Source organism: Chelon labrosus (genome assembly GCF_963514085.1).
Source record: "Chelon labrosus genome assembly, chromosome: 12".
Classification (NCBI taxonomy): Eukaryota; Metazoa; Chordata; class Actinopteri; order Mugiliformes; family Mugilidae; genus Chelon; species Chelon labrosus.
The window spans coordinates 13,209,829-13,234,641 of record NC_140345.1 but is presented as its reverse complement, the minus strand read 5'-3'; the positions used below and the strand labels follow the sequence as shown (position 1 = coordinate 13,234,641).

General features: G+C 42.5%; 1 protein-coding gene across 1 annotated transcript; it reads left to right on the top strand.

Annotated features, from left to right (window-relative positions):
* Window positions 1-459: 459 nt before the first annotated feature.
* Window positions 460-24,598, top strand: st14 (ST14 transmembrane serine protease matriptase). The gene is made up of 19 exons (XM_084557733.1): window positions 460-1,007; window positions 11,091-11,238; window positions 11,856-12,034; window positions 12,928-12,998; window positions 13,342-13,514; window positions 14,195-14,230; window positions 15,208-15,436; window positions 16,721-16,860; window positions 16,982-17,085; window positions 17,544-17,653; window positions 18,156-18,286; window positions 18,779-18,883; window positions 19,397-19,504; window positions 19,847-19,960; window positions 20,453-20,572; window positions 21,187-21,367; window positions 21,845-22,113; window positions 22,659-22,795; window positions 22,937-24,598. Exons 1-19 carry the CDS (start codon window positions 978-980, stop codon window positions 23,096-23,098), a joined length of 2,547 nt encoding a protein of 848 aa, XP_084413859.1. The 5' UTR covers window positions 460-977; the 3' UTR covers window positions 23,099-24,598.
* Window positions 24,599-24,813: the final 215 nt, after the last annotated feature.

The window sequence follows — 24,813 nt, the reverse complement described above, 5'->3', positions numbered from 1 at the left end:
GTCCACGTTAGGGCCAAAACCTGTAATTAGGAATAGATGCAACTTGTTTTTAAGGGTCACAGGTCACAAAATGGTCTTTCAAATAGGACTGATAGACATCTTGCTGTACCTTTAATTTTTGATGCTGTGTTTCTGATGTTATGTAGAATTGCATGTCAGGTTTTTTTCTATTTGTTAAGTGGCTGAAATGTTGTATTAGCAGATCTAAGATGCTTATAAATCATTGAAATGATTACTATTATTATGGCCACTGCTGGGCCAGCGGTTAACAGACACAAATCAGTTGATAAAATTTCAAATATATAAAATGCTGTAAAATATCACAGTAAATATTGAAGCAATAGAGAAGATTTCATTATTTTTTATTTTTTTTTTATTTCTTTTCAAACTGATTTTGTGTGAGAAAGGGGTGTGGAAGCCAAACAGAGTACTTGGCAGCAACATCCTCAAGTGATCAGCAGGGGGAACACATGTAATGGAAATGAAAGGCAAACATTCCTCTTGCAGGAAGTCCCCAAACTGATATCTGCTGGTAGGAAGAAAAAGATACTTCCACTGATTCTTCATCAAGAAACATTAGCATTTAATAGTATCGTTTGCCTTACAGTTCGGTGAAGTACATTGAAGGAGAGTCTGATAAGGTGACATGGAGCATGTCCGCTGCCGGTGACGGCAGGTGCTGCAGGTATTTGGGGCGTGGCCTCAGTCATAGGTGTGTGAGGGGAAGGTCGGTTTCAGGTGAAGCAGCGTTTAATTCTCCGCGACGGCACAGGAAGACTCCACTGATTTAACTTTAAACCACAGCATATATACATTTGTTTTTTATTTTTATTTATTGTAATTATTTTTTAACCATTCAACTTAGTGTTTCTTCACTTCGCTGCATTTTATTTTTGTGAAGAGGAACGAAGCAACAAACGACAAGTCAAGACTGGTCTTGGATCTTGAGGGATTCCGGGTGGATCCCTTTCTTAAATATGTATTCCTCAGCCAGATATGATTACCACGTAAGTTTTGTTCAGTTCAGCTTATTTGTTTTAATTTATTTTATTTTATTTTTTAACGTTGTCGCTGGTTTCAGAGACGGAGCATAGTTTGCTCTACACGGATCTTCAGTGTTGGTCCTACACAAGTTTGCACTGGGAATAGGTCAGCTGACTGTCTGTCTGTTGTTGTGAAGGGGTTATGTCCAGTAAAGTTCAGACGTTTCTCTGCTGTTTCTCCGTGTTTTTGTACGCGATCACCATTATGTTTCTGGACGTCTCGTGAGTCTTACTCATCAAATCAACAGCGTGGAGTTTCATCCTTTGGATGAATGATTAAACCAGCACCTCTTGAGAGTTAAACATTGGCCAGAGCCTGGAAAGCGTTGGATTAGATTTTTCTTCAGACAAGGAACTGACCAACATCGTTATAATCAATGGCTGAATGTGTCTATGTTGCCTATAGAAAATAAATTATTATTTAAATATTAGAATAGTTTGAATAGAAATCTGTAAATGAAATGCTGTAAATGTCGGTTACTAAATTATACATTCTCACTTGTTTGTTTGAAAGGCATCTGTTTTCATAAACATTTAGTTGAATGTGGTTACATTTAAAGTTTCTCAAATTTAGGACCTGTGTAGGCTGAGTTGGCAGAGCCACATTCACACAGCACCTTTTCTTGGAAGCTCTTGTGTTTCTAGGAAACTGTTTGTTTGGTTCCTGTTGAAAATCTTCAGTGTCTCATTTCCATTGTACCCCGCACAGAGGTGTGGTGTGGCCTCGGATGCCCAGCTCCTGGCAAGTAGTGACACTGAGTGTGAGGATGAAGGCATTCCATTGTTTTAGGCAATAAAGGATTTTTCTGGTATAATATTTAAGCAGGCGTGTATGTTAAGTGATAATGGGAAATGAAAACCGCCAGAAGCGTATTTTGCCTAACCTATAGGTCAATTTCTCCTGGAACATACATATATTATGTAAATGTCCGCCCAGCTCTTGTTATTTCATACTGTAACTCGGTCTTGTTTGAGACTCTCTGGAACGCGAGCAGAGGATGTGGGTGGAAGAAAAAGTGACGGACAGCCAAAGGTGAACTTCTCTTTGCAAAGGGATTCATTAATGGTTACAAGGCTACGGTCTGTTCTGCTCAGATTCAGAAGCCCTACAACAACAACCTTTATTTGACAGCTTCATAAAAAACAGTGTTGGCTCCTGGGGAAATACACAACATTGTGTAGTAGAAACCTAAGAATGTGAGTAAACAGAATCAAGATTCAGGGAAAAGAAACGGCTTTTCTTTCTTAGTATTCAGTGGAATTACATTAACAACAACTTATAACCCATAGTACATTGTCAAAATAACCTAACTTTTATCTGCTAGCTCAAAAATGCTTACAATGGAAGGTGAGATAATTGTGTTCTTACTGTCTCTGTAGTTCTGTAAAGATGGCAAAAGAAACTGGAAACTGAAGAAGTGCTTTTTTTTTCTCTCTTTTTAATTTAGGTTATGTGAGATTTCAAAAGAAAATGTTGATCTGCACAAGTCAAGATCAAACTTACGCCCGCGTGCATCCACGGCGATACATTCAGTATTACCCTAACGGTGTGATGGTTACAATCATACCCCAACTGATATAGAATTTTTGGGGAGTAAAACATTTCTTATATCAATGTATTGGCCAATATGCGTATATACACGATCAGCCACAACAATTAAATCACTGACAGGAGAAGTGAACATCACTGACCGTCTTGTGACAATTCAATGTTCTGCTGGGAAATTTCTGGACCTGGCATTCATGTGGATGTTACTTAGACATGTACCACCCACCTAGACCAAACCAGGCACCCCCACCCCATAGCAATGACACTCCTTGATGGCAGCAGCCATCCCCAGCAGGATGCAGCCTGACACAGGCTCACACTCAAAAACAGTTTAGGAACAACTCAAAAACCATGAAAAAAAACTGCACAAGGTGTTGACCTGGCCTCCAAATTCACTAGATCCCAAACTGATCTAGTATCTGTGGGATGATCCACAGAGGCCCCTCCCCTCAACCCACAGGACCCACTAACAACATTCTGTTGCCAGACAACACAGGACACCCTCAGATGGGCCGTGTCCATTCTCTAATGAGTCACAACTGTTGTGGAGGCACAAGGGAGACCTACACAATATTAGGAAGGTGGTCATAATGTTAAGCGTGACATATGCCTGCATTTAAAGAGGCCGATTATGGTCCTCTTTAAACCATATTCCTTTAGTTGTGAACACAAATTTGTGTTGGCCATGTACACGTACCACCCACTCAGCAGACATCCTCTCTTGAATAAAAGAAGTTTTGTCTTACTCATCCGGGAAAAAAAAAAAAAAAAAAAAAAAAAAGCAATACACAACTGCTATTTTGAATGAGCACTAGAAAAGGAAAAAGCCCCATAAGTGTTCATTAGTAGGAAGAGCCATTTGATATTTTTTGTCCTTGTAGCTTTTAACTTAATAAATAAATCCAAATAAGAATAAGCTAACAAATGAAAGTTTTGAATCTGAGTTGGATGTGTAATTCCCTCACAAAACAAACGCATCAGAATGTGGAGTTATAATCTGAGCTTTGCGCGGGTTCCTAAGATAACTAAAGTCAGGGTGGAGGTACATAGATAAATTACAACTTGTGTACTTTCAGTGAGTGAGAGAGACTTTATTATGTTCCCAAATTTTTATCATGTTCCCATGTTGCGAAGCACACAAGCATCCATTAGATCTGCTTGGAGATTGTGAAAGAAACGGTCATGAGTTCTCGAGTGCTGGCTCAGGACGTATGTGGAAATACATTTTAGTGACAGGTCTGAACTTGTGTATCTAAAGCTAAATACTTGTGATTGGATCCCTCGGGATGCATTTTGGACCCATGTCTATTCTCTGATGAGTCACAACTGTTTTGGAGGCATAAGGGAGACCTAACCAATATTAGGAAGGTGGTCATAATGTTATACGTCCTGGCTACAATGAGGTACCAGGACCAGGATAAGAATTGGGCAACACACCATTTGGATTTCATAATGGAATGCGTTTCAACCAGTATAACAAAACAAAATAAATACAAATGTGGATGGGGGCGCTTTATCTATAAAATACATCAAGAAATGATGGTATCAATTTAAGATCTGTCTGTGCAGGAACTACAGAGAGTCGCAACATACCTTCAAGTTTATTTCCTGAACTTAACAAATCAAAGTTGTCATACCACACCTCGACCTATTTCATCCTAAAGCTGAGACACTTGTTTTAGATTGCATAAATGGCTTGAGAGAAACTGGTAAAAGAGTATTTCTTTTCTTTGTAAATATTTGATCAGTCACTGACGTCGAGGTCGGTATCTGATGCTGGATCAAATGGGAAGACTGAGATTAATGTAGTCAGCCAGTTCTCGGTTTATGCGGTGACTCAGCAGAGTCGTTGGTAAATAATTCTTAAGGCAAGGCCTTGACGCTCATGCTTTGTGTTTCAGCTCACATTTCAAAAGCGGCCGTGTTGAAACTGAGTTACGAAAGTGCATAAGGTTCTAAAATCTCATCTCTTATTATTGACGCTGCTTAATTAACATTTTAACAAAACTGGGGATGTTCAACAATCTTTATGAGGCCTGTTTAGCTTTAGCCTCTGTCTGCATATTTGGATCCAGAATAGTGTGCACAACATGTTCCTTCAGTCTTCCTCAGCTGTGTAGTGAGGAAGATGCAGTAAAGAACACTTTATTGGAGTGTTTCCACATGGCTGTAGCACCACTCTTTCTCATACAAGGCTGCCTAGCTGTAACTGCTGCATACATGTCTGCTCAGGGCTACTGTCCAGTAAGAGTTGAGTGTATGACTTAATTTAATGTTAATATGGTAGAGATGAACCCTGATTTGCTCTAAATAGCTGTTATCTGGCTGGTTGCAGTTCCATTGCACATGAGATCTATATAAAGGGCAATGCCACCAATCAACAACGTTATCCCTCAATGTCCTACAAAGTACTACAGCATCTGTTCAAAAAGTTGATGCTGTCTCTCAAGGCAGCATCAGCAGAGAGTAGGGCTGAACGATTTGGGAAAATAATCTAATTGCGATTTTTTCCCCAATATTGCGATTGCGATTTAATATGCGATTTTTTATTTATTTATTTTTTTTATCCTCTTTTTTTTCCCAACAAAACATAATGAATGATTTAAATATGAACAACACAATATTAGATACATTTAGTGTTAAATGTTCTTTCCCATAGGCTGGGCCTATTTGTTAGAATTAAATTAAAAGATGTATGACTTGAAATAAATGACATTTTTATTTAACTGCTCATTACAGAAACATCTGTGGCTTTGCCACTGTGCATTTAAAGGGAAACTACTGTTTTTTTTTTACAACCTGGACCTTATTTCTAGCATAAAATATCATCGTTTACTCACCAATATCACTTTTGTTTCATTTGCACTTATTCAGGAGATAATTAGATCAGATAATTAGATCATTTCCATATAGCGGGAGTGGTCAGGCCATCGAAACGCAGCCTCTAAATAACGCATTATCTGCAGCGAAACTCGTTCATTCCGCCAATACTTTGTTATGATACGCTAGTGCTATTCCCCATTGAGTCCGGAGTTACTGTTAACATCATCCGGGGTCTGTAGATTGATCTACAGACCCCGGATGATGTCTTCTGACCTCTGAGCGGCGCGCGCACCCTCTACGGTCTGCTTGTTTACCAGTAATTTGCTACCTCTATGGTTCGTCTACAACCTCAGAGTAGGACAAATATTCAGCCATGTTGCAAAAAACTAGCAGTAGCAAATTACAGGTAAACAAGCCGACCGTCGCAGGTGCGCGTGTCGCTCAGAGACATCGTCCAGGTCAGAAGCCTATCATCCGCGTTGCTCGTGTCACGTGACCACCTTGTAATCGCGCAAGTTGCGGTTAGAAAATCGCGTTTTATCATATCACGATATTATCGCAAATGCAATTAATCGTTCAGCCCTAGCAGAGAGTTAACAAAAAAAAAACCAAAAAAGTGACCAGCCTGTCCTCATCTCTGCTCAGGGCTATGTTAGCTGTCAACACACTATGAATCCGCACTGTGGTCAGTGTAGCTCCATGGGTTGGAAGGAAAAGGCTCAAAGAAACGAAATTTCTTCTCTGTTTCTCCGTTTTCTGCATCAATTTTTATGTTTTCCTGAACTATTGTGAATGTAACAATGCAATGCTGAATGGAGCTGAACTGCTTGGCATCTGGTGTTGCGCTGTGTGTCACTGTGAAACTGCATTGTGTGGATACTCCTTAGCCCCCAGAAAAGTTTGAAATATGTCGACAAACTGCTTGAGCACATTTGTGTTGGAACTAGGTAAACGACATGCAACAGAAATTGCTCTCTTTGGGAGAGTTGTTTGATTCTGCAGCCTCGAGAGACGTCAGTGACGAACATTTGACACAAAACAGGTGTAGCGCAGAGAATATCTGACTGCACCTGTGCGAAAAAAAACAAAACAGTTTACACCTAAATAAGATCTAAGAGTGTGAGCTTGACTGAGATACGATAAAACGTGCGTCAAATCCTATTTGTCATGGTGGAAGTAGCATTGGTGTTACCAATTGCACTAGTGATGACTCATTGAAGTGTCTCGGTAAGTTGTGGCGGTGAGTCAGCAGGCACAACACCAAGACCCTGAAACATGAATTGTGCTATTTGCACCTGTGCTTCCACCGTGACATGTCAAAACATGTCTACTGTGAAACGAAAGTCTATTAGAGTAGTCCGTCTTGATGATTGTAAACGCAGTTACCACATGCGCGGAAAATTACCACTTCACTTTACACATTAGAGTAATGAAGTACTCTCACTTTCAGTTTAATCAGGTACACTGGTGAAATTTAATGTATGAGCTCTGCACTAAATCTGGGCTTCAAGTAGGTCATGGTTTTGACTAAAAGGGGCTTATCAAAATAATACAGTTCAGTGGTGCTACAAATCACAGGGTACCACAACCTTCATGAAGCTATGATTTAGTGCAGGACTGTTACATTAGAAGAATGCATTTGTCCTCTCTAGTTTGCCCGGTGAAATGGCAAGTGAGTGTATGGGGGCATCGCCTTCAAAGATACTGGAAAAGAGAAAAGTTGGAATTAGCAGTGGGCTAGTAAGATAAAAACAACAACACGTCTTTCTCTGTCGTAGGAGTTACTTGGGAGTCTGTATTCCTCCGGCACCATCTAAGGCGGAGACAGTTTGAGATATATTGGGACAGAGAAGGAAAGACAGGTTTAAAGTTGAGGTGCGTGCAGAACTCCCGTACAGTTTTGCAACTGCGGTGACAGAAACGTACACCGTGTGTGGGATTTTTCCGCTTATCCGCGTTATGTATCTTGAGCAACTGTGACTGAGTGTGGTTTCCAAATGTTTTAAAGGTGACGTTAAACTGTGACTACTCCTCTCCTGCATTGTTTGTATCTCGTCGTGTGTGGACCGGTATAAATCAGATAAATCTAATTATGCAACTCACCAGGATGCATGCAGTCCATTGAAACAGCTTAACAACCTAAACTACGGTACCGCGAACAGTTCTTAATTACCTTGTTTACTTGCGCAGACACAGGAACAGATTGTGTGAGCTGCTTTTTTTTTTTTTTTTTTTCATACCACACCTCACACCCAACGGCCTACTTGGCAGACTGGTCAGGCAACCTAGAAATACTCAGCGACTTCAGAAATATCCCCCACCTTTTAAATTGTTGCGGCCCAGAATGTTTATTTATTGTCAGACATCCACAGTTTCAGTCATTTTGTGTCAGCAAATTGTGGTTTTCCCTTTAATAAGTCGGCCGTGACTCACAGGCGGCACACTACCCGTTTCATGTCACGGAGCTGCTATGTTAAAATACGCTGCACTGTTTAAAAATGGGATGGTATTTCTTTCAAGTACTGAAGAATGGAATCTGATGAAGAGTATGTAATGGTTTTATTAGGCTGTGATCCCGGTGATTGATAGAGAGATACCCTGGAGCACTTGCTGACCCCCTATCTAATGATTCCCCTCATTCTGGCCCATGATTGCTGTTACAGATTCCAATTAGAAAGCATGTGTGGAAGCCCGAGCTGGGCAAGAATAGGCCTTAATTGCCATGAGTTATCATCTGGACTCATGTAATTGAGCCCCCATCTTAAGGGGCAGCACATCTGACAAATTGATTTAATACCAAAGTGATTCGCCATCCCTAATGGCACTCGGGCTTCTTCACTCATTGGCTGCAGGCACTGAATTCATTGTATGTTGATTGCTAATCGGTCTGAAACCCTTTCCTCCGTCCAGCCACTTGAGCAGGCTCAACAACAGATGCATGCAGTACTGGCAGACGCGCGGCCTCTATCGCCGTGGCCACATCCTCTGTGAAGTCTTGAGTTATTGTGCAATTTCTTCATGTACGGCTCGTGTACAAGGAGGCTTGACGCTTGCACAGCTGTCACAATTGCTCAAACAGGTTTTGCCAGTTTTGTGCGCTCATCGGAGCTGCCTGTTTGAACTTGTCACTCTTAGAAAGCAGTGGAAGGAGTTGTGTCACATCACGTTGTCATAGGGCAGCAGGTTTGTGTTATTGCCACAGACCTGTTCTGTTTTCCAGGATTACGCTGTCTTTGCTAGAGTCTTCATGGGAACAAGAGGGATGTTGTCCTACGAGCTCAGACAATGACTAAAGTCTTTGTTGTGCGGCAGTGACACAATCATCACTTCTCTATATAAAGTCGCTTGTAGAAAATTATTTTGATCCCCATTTTAAATTTCCATTTAACTGCACATTTAGGACTACAGACGGAATTTAAAAGATGGATAAAGCCAGAGCAGCCTTGAGTTTGGAACCATCTTGCGCCAGAAGTAACCACGTTTGGAGGAGAGGGAGGAGCTGGGGAGGAGTAAGGGGTGGCTGACCTAACCTGTCAATCAAGCTAGATACACCGCCAAACATACTTCTCCTTGTGTTAGCGACTGAAAAATGAAGCCAACGCTGAAGCGCCAAAAACAGCGGTTTCTCAAATGACCAGTTGAGGCTGACTACAAAAGGGAGCCAATCCCCTTAGGCCTACATGTTAAAATGACCAACCTGACAGCAGAACTGTGCTTACAGCGTGGTGCAAGAAACTATTTTGGATAATTTACCCATTTGTGACAACTATATGCTGGCTGAATTTTTATGTAACTCAACCGTTATGCCTCAGTGTCACCTGACACCCCAGCTCACTCCTCACCTCTTTGCCCACTTTCGAATCAAATGGGAGTTAGATGGAGTCAGGCGTAGCCAAGATGACAGCTGCCAGAACTAGTCGCTCTTGAGAAATCCTATCGGTGACGTCACGGAAGTTTATTTTTTATATACAGTCATTGTCTTTAAGGCCTAATATCTACACAACTCTAGAATTATTCTCAAAAGGAATACCAATCAGAAGATCTGAATTTGTCTAACGTCACAATAGCATGGAAACCAACTTTCCTGAGAGGAGCTGATGAGTTTTGAATGTGAGTGTATTGGATCGAAAGTTGTTTTTTTTTGTAGCTGCCTCTTGGCAACCATTTGTGGTGTTGCACTTTAATTCACTTCCACATTGGCTTTGCTTTTTAGACCCAGTGGCTGCATCCATATTAATATAATATATGTAATTAGGATATCAGCTGCTTATAATAATAATAATAATAATAATAATAATTTATACTGTATTGATCCCCGAAGGGAAATTATGTTCCTGCTGTTTGACCCATCCATTTGTTCACACAGTAGTGTGTACAGTTGGAGCAGTGGGCTGCAGCCTCTAAGCAGACTGCGCCCGGGGAGCAGTTTGGGGGTTAGATGCTTGCTCAAGGCACCACAGCCACAGAACCTGGAACCCTTCAGTCCTGAGCTGCACCTCTAACCACTTCTCCACAGCTCCCACCAATATCAAACTGAGCCCCGAAGACAATGACTTGTCTAGTGGCCGAAACCATTCAAAGCAAACCATATACACTGCCTGGCCAAAAAAAAAGTTGCCACCTGGATTTAACTAACCAAAGAGGTATGAGCCTCCTGTTGGATAATTACTGTATTGGTGATTATCTTTCAGCTGACAACAAGTTATTTAACCCCAACTGATGTAATGAGTAGATTCTTAAACAACCATGTCTAAAGATACATCCTGTGGTTGTGGGAAAGATGTTAGTCTGTTTGAGAAGGGTCAAATCATTGGCATGCATCAAGCAGAGAAAACATCTAAGGAGATTGAAGAAACTGTTAAAACTGGATTAAGAACTGTCCAACGCATTATTAAAAACTGGAAGGATAGTGGGGAACCATCGTCTTCCAGGAAGAAATGTGGTAGGAAAAAAATCCTGATTGATTGTGATCGGTGATCACATAAACGTTTGGTGAAATTAAATCAAAGAAAAACAACAGTAGAACTCAGGGCTATGTTTAATAGTGAAAGTAAGAGCATTTCCACACGTACAATGTGAAGGGAACTCAAGGGATTGGGACTGAACAGCTGTGTAGCCTTAAGAAAACCACTAATCAGTGAGGCTAACTGGAAAAAAAGACTTCAGTTTGCTAGGGAGCATAAAGATTGGACTCTGGAGCAGTGGAAGAAGGTCATGTGGTCTGATGAGTCCAGATTTACCCTGTTCCAGAGTGATGGGGGCATCAGGGTAAGAAGAGAGGCAGATGAAGTGATGCACCCATCATGCCTAGTGTCTACTGTACAAGCCTGTGGGGGCAGTGCTATGATCTGGGGTTGCTGCAGTTGCTCAGGTCTGGGTTCAGCAACATTATGTGACCAAAGAATGAGGTCAGCTGACTACCTGAATATACTGAATGACCAGGTTATTCCATCAATGGATTTTTTTCTTCCCTGATGGCACGGGCATATTCCAAGATGACAATGCCAGGATTCATGGGGCTCAAATTGTGAAAGAGTGGTTCAGGGAGCATGAGACATCATTTTCACACATGGATTGGCCACCACAGAGTCCAGACCATTTAAAAAAACGAGACAGTTCCTTTGGTGTACTAGCTGTATGTTTACCTACTCTGTATTTCTCTTTTTCTGCGTCAGGGCTACAATAACAGCCGTGAGCACATCGACATCGTAACGAACAAAGATAAGGCATCATCAAAGAGGAAGACTGCCATCCTGATTGGTGCTCTTGTGGCATTCCTCCTCGTTGCAGCTGTAGCAGCGTTCCTCATTTGGCTTTTTGTCTGTGAGTATGAAAGCTTTCTGCTCGTTTACTATGGCGGACAGGTATTTGTAGGTACAGTGCTATGCTTTTATGCTTTTAGCTGGGTTAAGCATGAAGAGGGTTACCATAGGCTGGACTTGTGAATGTTTCTCTGCATAGATCTAAGTGATTCTTGAAAAATGAAATGAGAAATTCAGATATTTTCATTTCCAACGTCACTTACTGCCAAGGGTGGCCTAAACTCTTAAGTGCATCATTTATGCTTGCTGTGAAGCACAGCACAGCTCTTTGATATAAGAATGTAAGAGCAGCTTGTTTAGCGTTTGTAATTTCCCATTAGTGTTAGCCTATTTGACAACTCTGACGTTCTTCTTTTAATAATTCAAAGGAGAGGAATGTCATGGAATCTGTGGCATAACTTTCCTGTCATTCACGCATTTAGAGCTTGAATAAAAGAGGCCTCTGAAGTCTATATAAACAACATCTACATTCGACTGGCTGTTAATTTATTTAAAAACCAATCTGTCTTCACAATACTAAATTTCACTGTGCAACCTAAGGTAGCTCTTCAAATTTTTACATACCCATAGCTTTTTGATGATCAAATATTTCCCTTTCCTCTTCCTCTCTCCTCAAAGTTAAAACTGATGATATAGGAGACGATGACGAAGACGAAGCCACGTTAGTTAAGCAGCGCAGCCCATCAGTACAAGTCTTTAGCGGACATATGAAGCTGGTTAATGTGCCTTACGACCAAAAGCTGGAGGACACCGACAGCCAAGAATTCAAGACTTTGGGACAAAATCTGGAGGCAACTGTGAGTCAGAAGGAGTGGTTTTCTTATTTTTATTCTCTTTCTACCGTATGCTTTGTTCTTGTTAACTATTTTCATCTGTCCTCTTTTTTTTATTTTTTTCATTAAAGGTTGGCTCTAAATGTTGTAGAAATGCTTTTTTAGTATGTCCCTCCCGGTGCAAAGGAACAGCTGAAGGCACATTTGTGTGGGTGGTATAAAAACGCCGTGCATTCCCTCAGTGATTCCCTCACCAGCATCGCTTATTATTGCAGACAGCGGAGATGTTTGTAGCACCACTTAGGAGCATGTTGATAATAAAAAAAAGAAAAGCCCTCGCTTCGACCTATCAAACAAACCCTTCCTCAGTGAAAAGCTACAACAAGTGAGGAAGTAAAGGGGAAGTAGTGGACGGGAATATTAGATGACTAGACAATTTGTGGAAATGGGAGACGAGACTGTTTCACCAGTTGTTCCACAACTTAACATTGTGGCACCACCTGCCTGTCGAGACTTTTACTGTGTTTTATACTGAGTTCTGAGTTTTAACTTTCCTCACTTTTAATATCACTTTCAGCTACAGAAACAAAATGAAACTTTCTCCTTCTCTGCTCTGAGGGAGACCCAATCAAGACTCTTGACTATCTCTCACCAGTCCCTCCCATACAGTTTTGCTTGCGCTGTACCAGTTTAATATATAATGGGACTCACTTTTAAGACCGGCTTAATGATAGCAGATTTTTTTTGCAGCTCACTGCAGCTCAAGGCAAGATGGTTAATTGGGAAGTGCATTGTGTGCTTTCATGGAAGGCAGTTTTTGTGTTAACATGCTAATTTATACGTTGGGCTGTAGGCACACAAGAAGAAGAAACCGTGTACATGCTCTGTTTTGGTTAAAATGCATTTTGTCTACACAGCTGGGGGAGTACTACAAAACTGATCCACTGCTCGAACAGTACTACACTACATCCGTCATCACTGCATTCAGGTACCGCACAGATCTTGAGCTCCTGTAATTTTTATACCGTTTTATTTATTTATTTATGTTTTATGCTTCAAATCTTTGTTGCATTGACATTTAAGGAATGAACGTTTCAAGACGGTTGCCTTTCCTAGCACTGCATAAAAGCCATTATCACTGACTTGTGACCTTATCCTACTATGTGGGTAGCATTATGATATAGTGAAATGGCCTTTGTGATTTAGAATAATCCAGATCACTCATGTTCCACTAACCCCTGCTCCCTTAAATGCTAAATCTTGTTAGTGAATTGTCTCTCAGTGCATTTCCTACCTAATCTTCATCCGTTTCTCATTTCTTCTCGCACCAGTGAGGGCGTGATAGCATATTACTGGTCCCAGTTTGATATTCCAGTCAGCGACCTGGAAATCGTGCCAGAGTTCTCAGAGGAGCGGGTGTTGGATGCGCTGGAGAATGGCATTAGGGAAAAGCGCAGGACGATGGGCCGCAGCGATGTCCAGATCAGCGAAGTCACTGCCTCACGTAGGTACCGCCGGGGCCGGGTGGATGTGGTCGCGGTAAAGTGCAAAAGAAAGGCACAGGTGAAGGTTTCCTGAAAATGGTCAGCAAAGATTGAAAACGTATCCGTATAGGGTTATTGTCATCTTCTATCAGCACTTGCACTCTGTCTGCTTTCTGTTTGTATTACAGGGGCTCACTCTTGAGTTGTGCTGATGAGATGATAACAGATAAGCCAGATAAGCTTGTGCTGCATCTGAGATTGCACATTTTATGCTGTTTGGGTCCTCTAATGATATTAGCTGGGCCCTGCCCTGACTTGAGACAGCCATTTTTCTTCCTTCTGTCTTCTCAGCATTCACATTGCATTCGTCCGCGTCCTGGCCACCAGCCAAGCGCTGGCCCTGTGACTCAGTGGTTTTAGGCCTCTTTAAAATGATTTCTCTGGGTATGATTTGATGTTGCTGTCCCAGATAGTTAGACAGAGATGTATGGGTTGCCGCTGTAGGGCAAGGTGAGATGGAGCAGAAACGGCTACACACCATCTCCCGTTCCCTTAACCGCGGGGAAATGGAACAGAAAATGTGCAACCCAAATATTTTAGGCTCATGCATCAAATTCTATCAGCCTCCCAACTTTAGTGACCAATTCTTACCTTTCCTCCTGTTTCCCTGTCACCCCACCCTCCTTCTCTTTGTCTCCAGTCACGGATGCTCGCATGGCCAGGAACCCCACAGCCAGTGAGTACAGCATGTCCCATTTCAATCACTTGCAGTTGTAATTTTCCAGCTGGCTAGATGCTCGCCCTCCTGCCAGTCTGTAACGAATGGCCTGGACTGGCCTGTACTCTACTGTACATGCGCTGCTCCAGTCAGAGATTGAGAACCTGGTATCAGGCCAGGGCGATTGTGTCACGATGACCAACACTTTTCTTTGACACACTGTCTGGTGATTGATAACCCTGTCATGGCTGGACTATATTATATTTTGTTGTCATAATATCTGTGCTATCTTGACATGAATGTGTATTTACACACATTAATATCATAAAAAATGGAAGAATTCCTGATTACACAGTGTTATATTCATTATGTGTAAAGCATACACCGATCAGGCATAACATTATGACCACTGACAGAAGAAATGAATAACGTTGACCATCTTGTGACAATTCAATGTTCTCCTGGGAAACTTTTGGACCAGGCATTCATGTGGATGTTACTTATACATGTACCACCCACCTAGACCAGACCAGTCACCCCCACCCCATAGCAATGACACTCCTTGATGGCAGCAGCCACCCCCAGCAGGATGCAGCCTGACACAGACACACACACAAAAATAGTTTAGGAACAACTCAAAAAACATGAAGAACAGCACAAGGTGTTGACCTGGCCTCCAAATTCCTTAGATCTCAAACTGGTCAAGTATCTGTAGGACGCGCTGCAACAAGCCTGATCTACAGAGGCCCCTCCCCTCAACCCATGGGATCCAAAGACACCACAGGACACCCTCAATAGGCCCATGTTCATTCTCTGATGAGTCACAACTGTTTTGGAGGGACAAGGGAGACCTACACAATATTAGGAATGTAGTCATAATGTTATGCCTAATCAGGGTAACTAAAAATGAAACATTTAGAATTTGATGAAGGCAGCACAGAGCCAAATGTTTATCAGATTTCAGTGCATGATATAACCATTGCTCTTATTCTCAGATGAGTGTTTCTACAAGCTGGAAGCCGACGGAAACCTGCGCACGCTCAGATCTCCAGGATACCCCGATGGCTACCCTGCCAAGTCCCGGTGTCAGTGGCAAATCCGAGCCTCGGAGGATAACGCTGTATCTCTCAGTTTCACTTTTTTCCACATCGAGGATGACTGCTCGGATGATTTTGTTTCAATCTTTGACTCTTTGAGTCCTGACGACTCTCAGGCCATCACAAAGTAAGTTGGGCTGTAATGCTCCAAGTGGTTTGGGAAACTTATTTGTTATAGCATAACTAATAATAATAATGAAGATGCTCTGTCGAAGTTAAATCTTCAATGGATGGATCAGATTGATGGATCATATTCCATTATTTACTAGCTGCAGGATCCACTGCTCTAATGCATTCAAGAGGAATTTCATTTAAGAGAACTAGTAAACTGACTCATTTTATTACATCAAATTGTGACACATATCACATTCTCAATTTGCCTTAAACCTCAGTAGCAGGGTTTGTTTGATCGGCCTCAACCACCATTTGTCTCATTTATTTAGCCTTGAAGATCAGAGAGGGATGAGATACAGTTCTACATGATTCCCAGAAGACAACCACTAGGAATCACTTTGTATTTGACTGCAATGTAGCAGCGGGCTCTGGGAAGAAAAGCTGTTTTGATGTGGGTGGAACATGTTCCACTTCATTCCTTTCTTTAGATTTGTGTTTAGAACTTTTTTTTTTCCCTCTGAAGCCTTTAGTGCTATGCGCCCCGTTTATTGTCAACTTTTGAGACCTCTGCGAGATTGAGTTGGCTCAAAAAGACCTTTCCTTTCAAATCTGTGAAAGGTGCCACCCTGAATCCTGCTACACCACTGTGTGTAATTGCACTTTGTCTATGGGGGATGGGTCCGATTCTGAAACTACGGGCTCCCGAATGCAACATCAGTTGTAGCTGCAGGCAATTTGAACCTCAGAAGCCATTGGCAAACAAATATGTGTTACCAAGCGATGCGCAAAATTTTTATAATGCTATTGAGCGATCTGCTTTATCCAAGGTGACATGGAGTTTATGAGAGCCATAATATAATACTCTGTAATGACATTATTCTACTGGAGGTAGATGTATTGCTGCTCTTGCAGCGTCATTCACACCTCCATGGCTCTGCCGCCAGCAGGGCTGAAACTTTTCTGCTAATGTACCTTATGTTTGACTTTGAAACTCCACCTAAGCAATTTCTATCTAGTGTTGGCACATCTGTCCTTATTTATCTCTTTCTCAACTTCCCTCTTCTTTCCTATTAATTTCTTGTGTTTTCTTATTTCCTTATAAATATGGTTGCAGCTGTGGCTGAGTTCTCTAAGCGCTACGCATGCTGACGAAAATTAAACTCACTAAATTCAAGTGAATGCAGCAGACATTCAGCAAAAAATTCACAGTTGTGCTTCCTACAATTACTAACGTCTTCTTTCTGATTCCATCATTTTAAACCTCATTTGTTAACCACTGCTCATTCTTCTTTCACAGGAAGTGTGGTCAGAGGCCTCCCTCCAACCCTCTGATGGTGGTGTCATCCGGCAACATCATGCTGCTTAACTTCATTACTGACAGTGAAGTCCAGAGGCCTGGATTTGAGGCCCAGTATAAAGCCATCCCTTTGACTGAGGGTAAACATTCACAGTAGTTGCCATCATACCAGCTGCATCCTGTCCTCTAACTAAAGTTCATTTGGTTTCCTCACTCTGGTTTATTCTTAAATCCATTTCAATCCCTCCATGTTCATTTCAGTCAAAAAATGTGGTGGTGACCTCTCTGGAGCGAAAGGAGTCTTCACCTCCCCACTTCATCCCATCTTCTATCCTCCTGCCGTGGACTGCAAGTGGACTATCAAGGTTTGCATCACCACTTCACTTTCAGCACTGGTTCCCTCCTCTGCCTAAAACCCTCCACCCCGTCACCTCCTCCTCCTCCTCCTCCTCCTCCTCCTCCTCCTCCTCCTCCTCCACCTCCACCACCATCCTTAGCCTGCCATAAGAGGAGTGCTGAGGCAGCACTACAGAAGCCAAGCTGTTCAGTACCTCTTCTATCTTCATCTGTCAGGGCCGCCGTTGCTGCTGCAGCTCTAGCTGAGCTGCAGTGTTTGGTGTGTGGGTTTGTTTGCTGGTGTGCATGTAGCACGCGTGCACGTGCGTACATGCGAGCCCGTCGCCTGTTTTGGCGTGTTGCAGCCTGTGTGCAGGCATTAACATGGGACAGACACGTGTGCTTGTGGTAGCAGGTCGGGGTGTGACGTGCATTGTAAATAAGGTTGTTAAAAAGCAATCGCATATTCTTCTGTGCTGTACTGCAGGTCCCTGCTGGGAACAAGGTGCGGGTGAAGTTCACCATGTTCCGCATGAAAGAGCCTGGGGTGGACATCCGCGTGTGTCACAAAGACTATGTGGAAATTATGGAAAACAAGTAAGGCCCATTCAAATGACATATCTCGTGATTGTATTTATTAAGGGAATATTCATGCTTCATGTATATTTGGTTACAGCATTGTTTCTACTGTTAGTCAATAAAAACATTGCCATCAAGTTAAAAATCCAAAACCTTATTTTAGTGGAGAAGTCTGACTTTGAAGAAACCTTCACCTTGACCAAACTTAACAGCGATAGGTAACAAATTGTATTGGTAAAATGATTCCCTGGACCGTCTGCTGACCGTATCCATCACAGTTTACACACCAAGTTGTTGGTTCCGCCTCCCATTCGATTAATGACATTTACGGTGCTCCCTCTTTCACCTTTACCTCTGAATAAACCACCTCCGAGGATCTAAACTGTTGTTGTGTGTTTAAAGCTCGTCTGCTTGCTCACGTTTCCTGCCCCATTGGACCTGTTTGTGATGCTGTCTGTTCCCTGATGTCAGCAATTATGTTGTCAGCAAAGACACTATAACTACAGGTCTTGTGTCCCAGGTACTGCGGAGAATTGTCCTCTTTGGTCCTCACCAGTACCACCAATGTCCTAGAAGTGAAGTTCCACTCCGATGAGTCCTACACCGACAAAGGCTTCAGCGCACAGTACAGCGCCTATGATCCCGCAAACCGTGAGTTTAATATTGTCTCTCAAACAAATTTACACGACACTTGGCACGATGTGAAATGTTGCTGTGTGACACTGACACGCAGGCTGCCATTATAGAGCGAGACAGGGGGAGTAACTGTGTAGTCTGAAAGACTAAGACGGGAGCTGACTGACAGTCAAATAGAGCAGTTTGGTGATAGAAGCTTAGAAACTGCAGCAGTGAAACTCAAGAGCTAGACTAATCGCTGGAGAGCTTGTTTATTGGGTCCATTTTATGTGCCGCTGTCAGTCAGGAGCGTGCCACTTTCAATACGCTCTGCTCTTTATGTCGTCTCCCAGTTTGACCAAAATGGATTTATAATTGCTCTGATCAACGGGGAGAAGCATTGGCGACATGACGGATGATGTGGACATACTGTCACTCCCTCTTGCCCAATTTGTCATCGCCGTCTTTCTGTCATTTTTTTTTTTTTTTTTTTCTCTGATCCCTCCCTCTTCTGTGTAATGTGAGCAGCTTGCCCCAAAGAGTTTGCATGCAAGTCCGGCCTGTGCATCTCGAATGAATTGAAGTGTGATGGCTGGAACGACTGCGGAGATATGAGCGATGAGATCCAGTGCCGTAAGTTCCCCCTTGACCCTCTCGTCACATCTTCTTTTCCCTCTCATCTCTTTAAAGGAATAGGCTGACATTATGGGAAACATTTTTTATCCAGAGTTGGATGGGAAGATGATACATTATCATATCTTCTGATATCTTAGCAAAATGACACACTGAGCCTGCATCTAGAGAGACAACAAATTCTGCAGAGTAAAAATGACAAGCTATGGGTTATGGGTATGACTATATCTGCTCTTCACTGGGAGCTTGCATAGGTCCAGCAAATCACTCTGTGGTAACAGCCATGAAGTAGTGTGACAACTAGTCACAACTTGTAGTTACAACACATTAAGTAAACTAGATGTATAGTGAGCTTTACCCTTGAAGCTATACCCTGATAGGAAGTGGATAAGAATATTTATTAGTCTAATTACTGCACCGTCAGAGACTTTGCATTATTTCCATTGATTTTCAAATCGTGTGTACGTACATCCTCACCATTTGGCTTGTTTAATTGGATTTCTGTTGCTTCAGGGTGTGAAAAGGACCAGTTTGCTTGTGCAAATGGCTTGTGCAAGCCGAAACTCTGGGTGTGCGATCGCGTCAACGACTGCGGAGACGGGAGCGACGAGAAGCAATGCAGTAAGTATTCCCATCTCTTAAATCGCTCTTTAGGGGATGCAAACCCTGTTTAATGCAATGTTAATCGTGCTAACATTATAGGCACATCGCTGCTAATGGTGTGGTCACTGACTCCCCGGCTGTGTACAGTCATTATTTTATCGGTAATGGAGTTTATTTGAAGCCTTGCCCAATTTGCTCAGCGTCCAGCCGGTAGCTTAATCATATGTAATACATGTAAGAAGAATGGAGATAGGCGTAAATGTGTAACGTGCCACGAACGCCCTTTCTGAAGATTATTAGTTTATCTTATCGAAGCTTTTTTTTGTTTTCTATAAGTTCTTCATATTTCATTGTCTCCAGGTTGCGAGGCTACTGAATGGCGCTGTGGGAATGGGGTTTGTCTGCCCCGGGATGTTGTTTGCGACAATAAGCAGGACTGTGAAGATGGAAGCGATGAGGCCTCTTGTGAAACCTGTAAGTGGCAGCTCTCATTCTCTTCCCAGCCTGTTGTGCACTTGAAAATCTTCTCCAGAGTGATTTTTAAGCATGTTACACACACCATTAAATAATTACCCTTCATCCTTAGCTCAGCATAGTAGTAGGTTTAACAAAGATGCCACACTGAAGACGTCATTCATAAAGTATTTTTCATTCTAATGTTGCTCTTTGTTTCATTTCCTCCTACTCTCTGCTTCACTCTTTTATCAGTTTCCTTTTCACTCACTCACTCACTCACTCACAGACACACACATAGGGCTCTCTTGCATTCCCTTTTGATTTTCACTTCTCTGAATAAAGAGGGATATTAGACCTCAACCCCAATCAATACGCCCAATCAATGCAATCTGCTCCTCAATCACTCTGCATTGTGCATTCAAGCCCTACTTTGAAGCCTCACTGATTGCATAGTATTTGACTGGTTAAAAATGTGTTTTCATTCTGGGACCTGTCTCCATCCCACTGCAGCTCCTGGTGTCTGCACTGACTTAAGCTTCAAGTGCAAGAACGAAGAATGTGTCAACAAGGTGAACGCCGAGTGTGACCGCGTCGACGACTGCTCTGACAAGTCCGATGAGGCCAGCTGTGGTAAGAAATGTTTGTTTCCTTCGCCCCTTTTTTAGAAATTGTTGAAAGTGGGCCTAATCTCTTCAGTATCATTCAAACAAGATTATAGAGCCATGCGTTGGGATGTCTGTTAGAAAAGCGCCCCAGGCCTTGACTGCTTTCTTTATTTCATTCTTCTTTGAAAGCAGCTCTTGTCATTGCTGTAGTTTTTGTTTTTCCTCCTTTTCCTCAGGGTGTGTCTTTCTTCTTCTTCTCCTTCTCCTTCTCCTTCTTCTTCTCCTTCTTCTCCTTCTTCTCCTTCTTCTTCTCCTTCTTCTCCTTCTACTTCTGTTTCTTCTTCTTTTCCTGTTTCTTCTTCTTCTCCTTCTTCTTCTTCTGCTGCTGCTTCTTCTTCTGCTGCCACTGCTTCTTCTTCTTCTGCTCCTTCTTTCTTCTTCTTCTTTCATCAGCTAATATCCCGCTGTGCCTTGTTAGGATTCCAAATAGTCTTAGTAGGCCGACGTTAGGATGTCTTCAAGTGAGCTTGGTCAAATGATCTGATTTTCCCCTCTGATCATTCACACCAGTCTCGCCTAGTGTTTTCTACTCCAACACCCTTTTCTTTTCTTTTTTCTTTTAATCCTGCTGAATTACAGATTGTGGGACCAGGCCTTACAAGCTGAACCGCATTGTTGGAGGGCAGAACGCTGAGATAGGGGAGTGGCCCTGGCAGGTCAGCCTTCACTTCTCGACCTACGGCCATACTTGTGGGGCTTCGATCATCTCCGACCGGTGGCTCCTTTCAGCTTCCCACTGCTTTCGCACCCACGACCCAGCGTGAGTCCCAAATAGAAAGTACTTGCACACATGTACAGATCAGGACTGAATGGATATTCTATTTAACAGATGTATCATTAGTATATACTCTGTCTGAAAAATTGCTCTTGATGATACAATTAGGGGAAAAGAAGTGTGCTGGAGGTGGGGGTTAATGTGTGATTCATCCACAGCACGGCAGCAAGCTGTAGTCCTCAGAGTGCCCTGTAGGTGGTGCTCTAACCATGCTCTTCAAACTGAATCTGTTATAATCGATCAGAATGCATTCATTCTCACAGATTCACAGCTGGTGTTGACATTCCCTGTACAAACTGTTATTTTATTTTTTTTTTAGCTAATATATATCACATGGCATAAGTAACCTGTGAGTTTATTCTTAAATGAAGTACATGACATATGGCTTTTGTGCTCAGTTTGCATGTTTTTAAAAAAAAAACAAAAAAAACTTCACCCTGCCATGCTACTGTTCTACCACAGGAACCATGTTGCATCCAACTGGTACACCTACAGCGGTATGCAGGACCAATACAAGCAGGAGGGCGTACAGCTTCGCAGAGTGAAGACGATCGTCACCCACGACGATTACAACATGATGACCTTTGACTATGACATTGCACTGCTGGAGCTTGATGAGCCACTGGAGTTCACCAACACCATCCAGCCCATCTGCCTACCCACTGCCTCCCACGTCTTCCCTGCAGGCTTGTCCTGCTGGGTCACAGGCTGGGGCGCGCTCCGAGAAGGAGGTATAATGCATGAATTCTGTGTAGAACTGTAGACTGTAGTTTTTTTTTGTTTTTTTTGTTTTTTACTGTAAGTAATCATTTTTATTACTACTTTTAGTATTTATACTGTTGTTCTCCAATTATACGTGACCCACTCTTCCGTTGTGTTTTTTCTATTAGCATATCCAGCTCACATCCAAATTAAGACGTCCTGCTCCTCCCCCTTTCTCCTATTCATCTCCGTCCTTCTTTTTTTCCTTTATCTCTTCCTCATTTCATCTTCTTCCTTTCCTTTAATGTCCCTCCCATTTTTTTTATCTATTCCATCATGACATACTTCTCTTCCGCTTCATCCTGCTTACCTTTTTCTCTCATCTTTTTCTAATCTGTTCTATTCAATTAAGCTTCCTTCCATATCCATATATCAACACAGACGTCAGATCTCCTGGGAAGCCTCTTACGCCTTCATTAGCTAACACTAATCCAGCACATTAACGCCCTTGATGTTAGTGACGAACACACAGGTCAGGTGGCAGAGCGCTGACCCCTTTGTCCCGCTATGCCAGGTCAAAAGGCGCAGGTGCTGCAGAAGGCTTCGGTGAAAATCATCAATGATACAGTGTGTAACACGGTCACAGAAGGCCAAGTCACCTCCAGGATGCTCTGCAGTGGATTCTTGGCTGGAGGAGTTGACGCATGCCAGGTGAGATTGTGCAACATTTTCTCCAGCAGAGAACAAAAGGACAACGGGCTGATATAGATAGGTTTTCACACCAATATAATTATCGTGCTCTCACGTCCAATACCAATCTAATAACCATCCTCCCCCAACCCCGCTCACCAGGGAGACTCCGGCGGCCCCCTGGCGTGTTTCGAGGAGAGTGGGAAGTGGTTCCAGGCCGGCATCGTGAGCTGGGGCGAGGGCTGCGCTCGTCGGAACAAGCCCGGCGTCTACTCGCGCGTCACCAAGCTGAGAGACTGGATCAAGCAGAAGACAAATATTTGATGATGACGTGAGGAAGAGGGAGGGATGCAGAGCGAGGAACATCGTAGTGCTTAAAAAAAAAAAAATAATGGAGACGGAACACTTTAGTCTGATTCGGGACGAGCCTCTCTGAGATTTATTCATTTAGCTGCAGGCTGGGGATCCTGTTGCATGGACCCCAGTCGCTCACATGAATGACTTAAAGCACTTTATTTGGTTGCTAACTCCCAGATGAGCTCCTCCCATTCACACTTACGCACAGAAACAAACACTGACTCACATTTTGTATAGCTTCTAAAGGCCTTCATTAACAGTGCCTTTTACTCACATCATGACATGTTTCACTGGTGACTAAGGTGCAAATGATTAAGTGTGTATAGTTTGGGAATTATTTTCCCACAAATTGTCCCGTGTAGCTTCTTACTAAGGATTCAGAATATGGCCATTTTTACGCATCTTTTAAAGTGTGGTTCTGTGTACAGTATCATTCCCTTAAAAAAGAATTTATATTTTTAAGCCTAAGTATTATATATTTCTAAACGGGTGAGATGTCTTCTCCTTCTTGCTGCAGTGAATGTTGCACATTGCCAGTGGGCTCATGCGGTAAATGGGTATAAGTTTGGGGTTTTATATCATAACAGGTTTGACAAATGTGAATTGGAAAAAAAAACAAAAAACTGAAAAAACTAACACAAATAAAATCTATGTGGGGGCATTTTAATATTATACTAAAATGAATGGAAACCTGACGTGGCCTGGAAGGTAGAAAATGCATTAATCAGTGTAAAAGCCCATGATTTGCTTTGGAAAACGGCCAGCAGTGACGTATACCAGATCTGTAGTCGATGCGCTAAAACCGGCAACACCACCAACATGGTCCTTGAAGACTGAGGCTGGAGTGATTCCTAAGTTGTTGTTGATCTGAGCAGGCATGCTAGATCAGTATTTCTGTTTTATATTCACAGATGCCTCGTGGCCTTGCCACAGTCTTACACTGAAAAGGGATGGTGGAGGATGAGGATTAGACCCAGCTGGCTTTGCACAGGTCTCTAGTTAAGCTCAGGATGATTGGTGTCTTCAGTCACACGCCCCCCTGAGACTCAAAAATAAATCGGCGAGGTTTTCACTAGTTGCCAGACCAGCGCGATGCATTCTTGTCCCTGTTAAGAGTCTCATCTCTTTTCGGTCATTACCAGCTTAATCAGCTGCAGCTTAAACAACATATTTTACTGGTTTATTTTATTCCCTTTCGTCTGACTCATAGTGGAATCGAGGAGAAGCACACCAAAGATTTGCATAAGTATTATTTATTAAAGAGGAGAAATTATAATTGAAAATATCACTCAGCTCGCTTCTACAGAGACTTTTAAAGTATGTAAATGCATTTTTTTTCTCCAGAAAATGGGGTGATGCCACCTCTTTGTATACTGATTTGGATTACTTTATGCCTTGTCCTTGTTTGTGTGTGTGTTTTTATATGAGAGTCCTGATAATAAACATCTTTTATCTGATTCCACAGTACCTAATTGCATTACCTGTATCATTTGTCTTTGACAGGAACTTGGTTTGTATTATGTTGTGCATAATAAATTTATGTCTTGGGAGACCTTGTGCCTTCTCACAGCAGAATTGTAATGAACGTGTAGTTCTCCTCCCCGTCGCGAGCAGCGTGCCTACCTGGGGAACAGAGGTGACGAGACATACTCCTATTGTCAAATCATACGCCGGCTTTGTCA

What these genes read in the sequence shown, in the direction of transcription:
- st14 (XM_084557733.1), top strand. Translation starts at nt 978, where the DNA reads ATGTATTCCTCAGCCAGATATGATTACCAC. An exon ending in TCCGTCATCACTGCATTCAG is followed by an intron (nt 12,999 to 13,341) that starts GTACCGCACAGA and finishes TTCTCGCACCAG; the next exon opens with TGAGGGCGTGATAGCATATT. An exon ending in ACTGCAAGTGGACTATCAAG is followed by an intron (nt 17,086 to 17,543) that starts GTTTGCATCACC and finishes GCTGTACTGCAG; the next exon opens with GTCCCTGCTGGGAACAAGGT.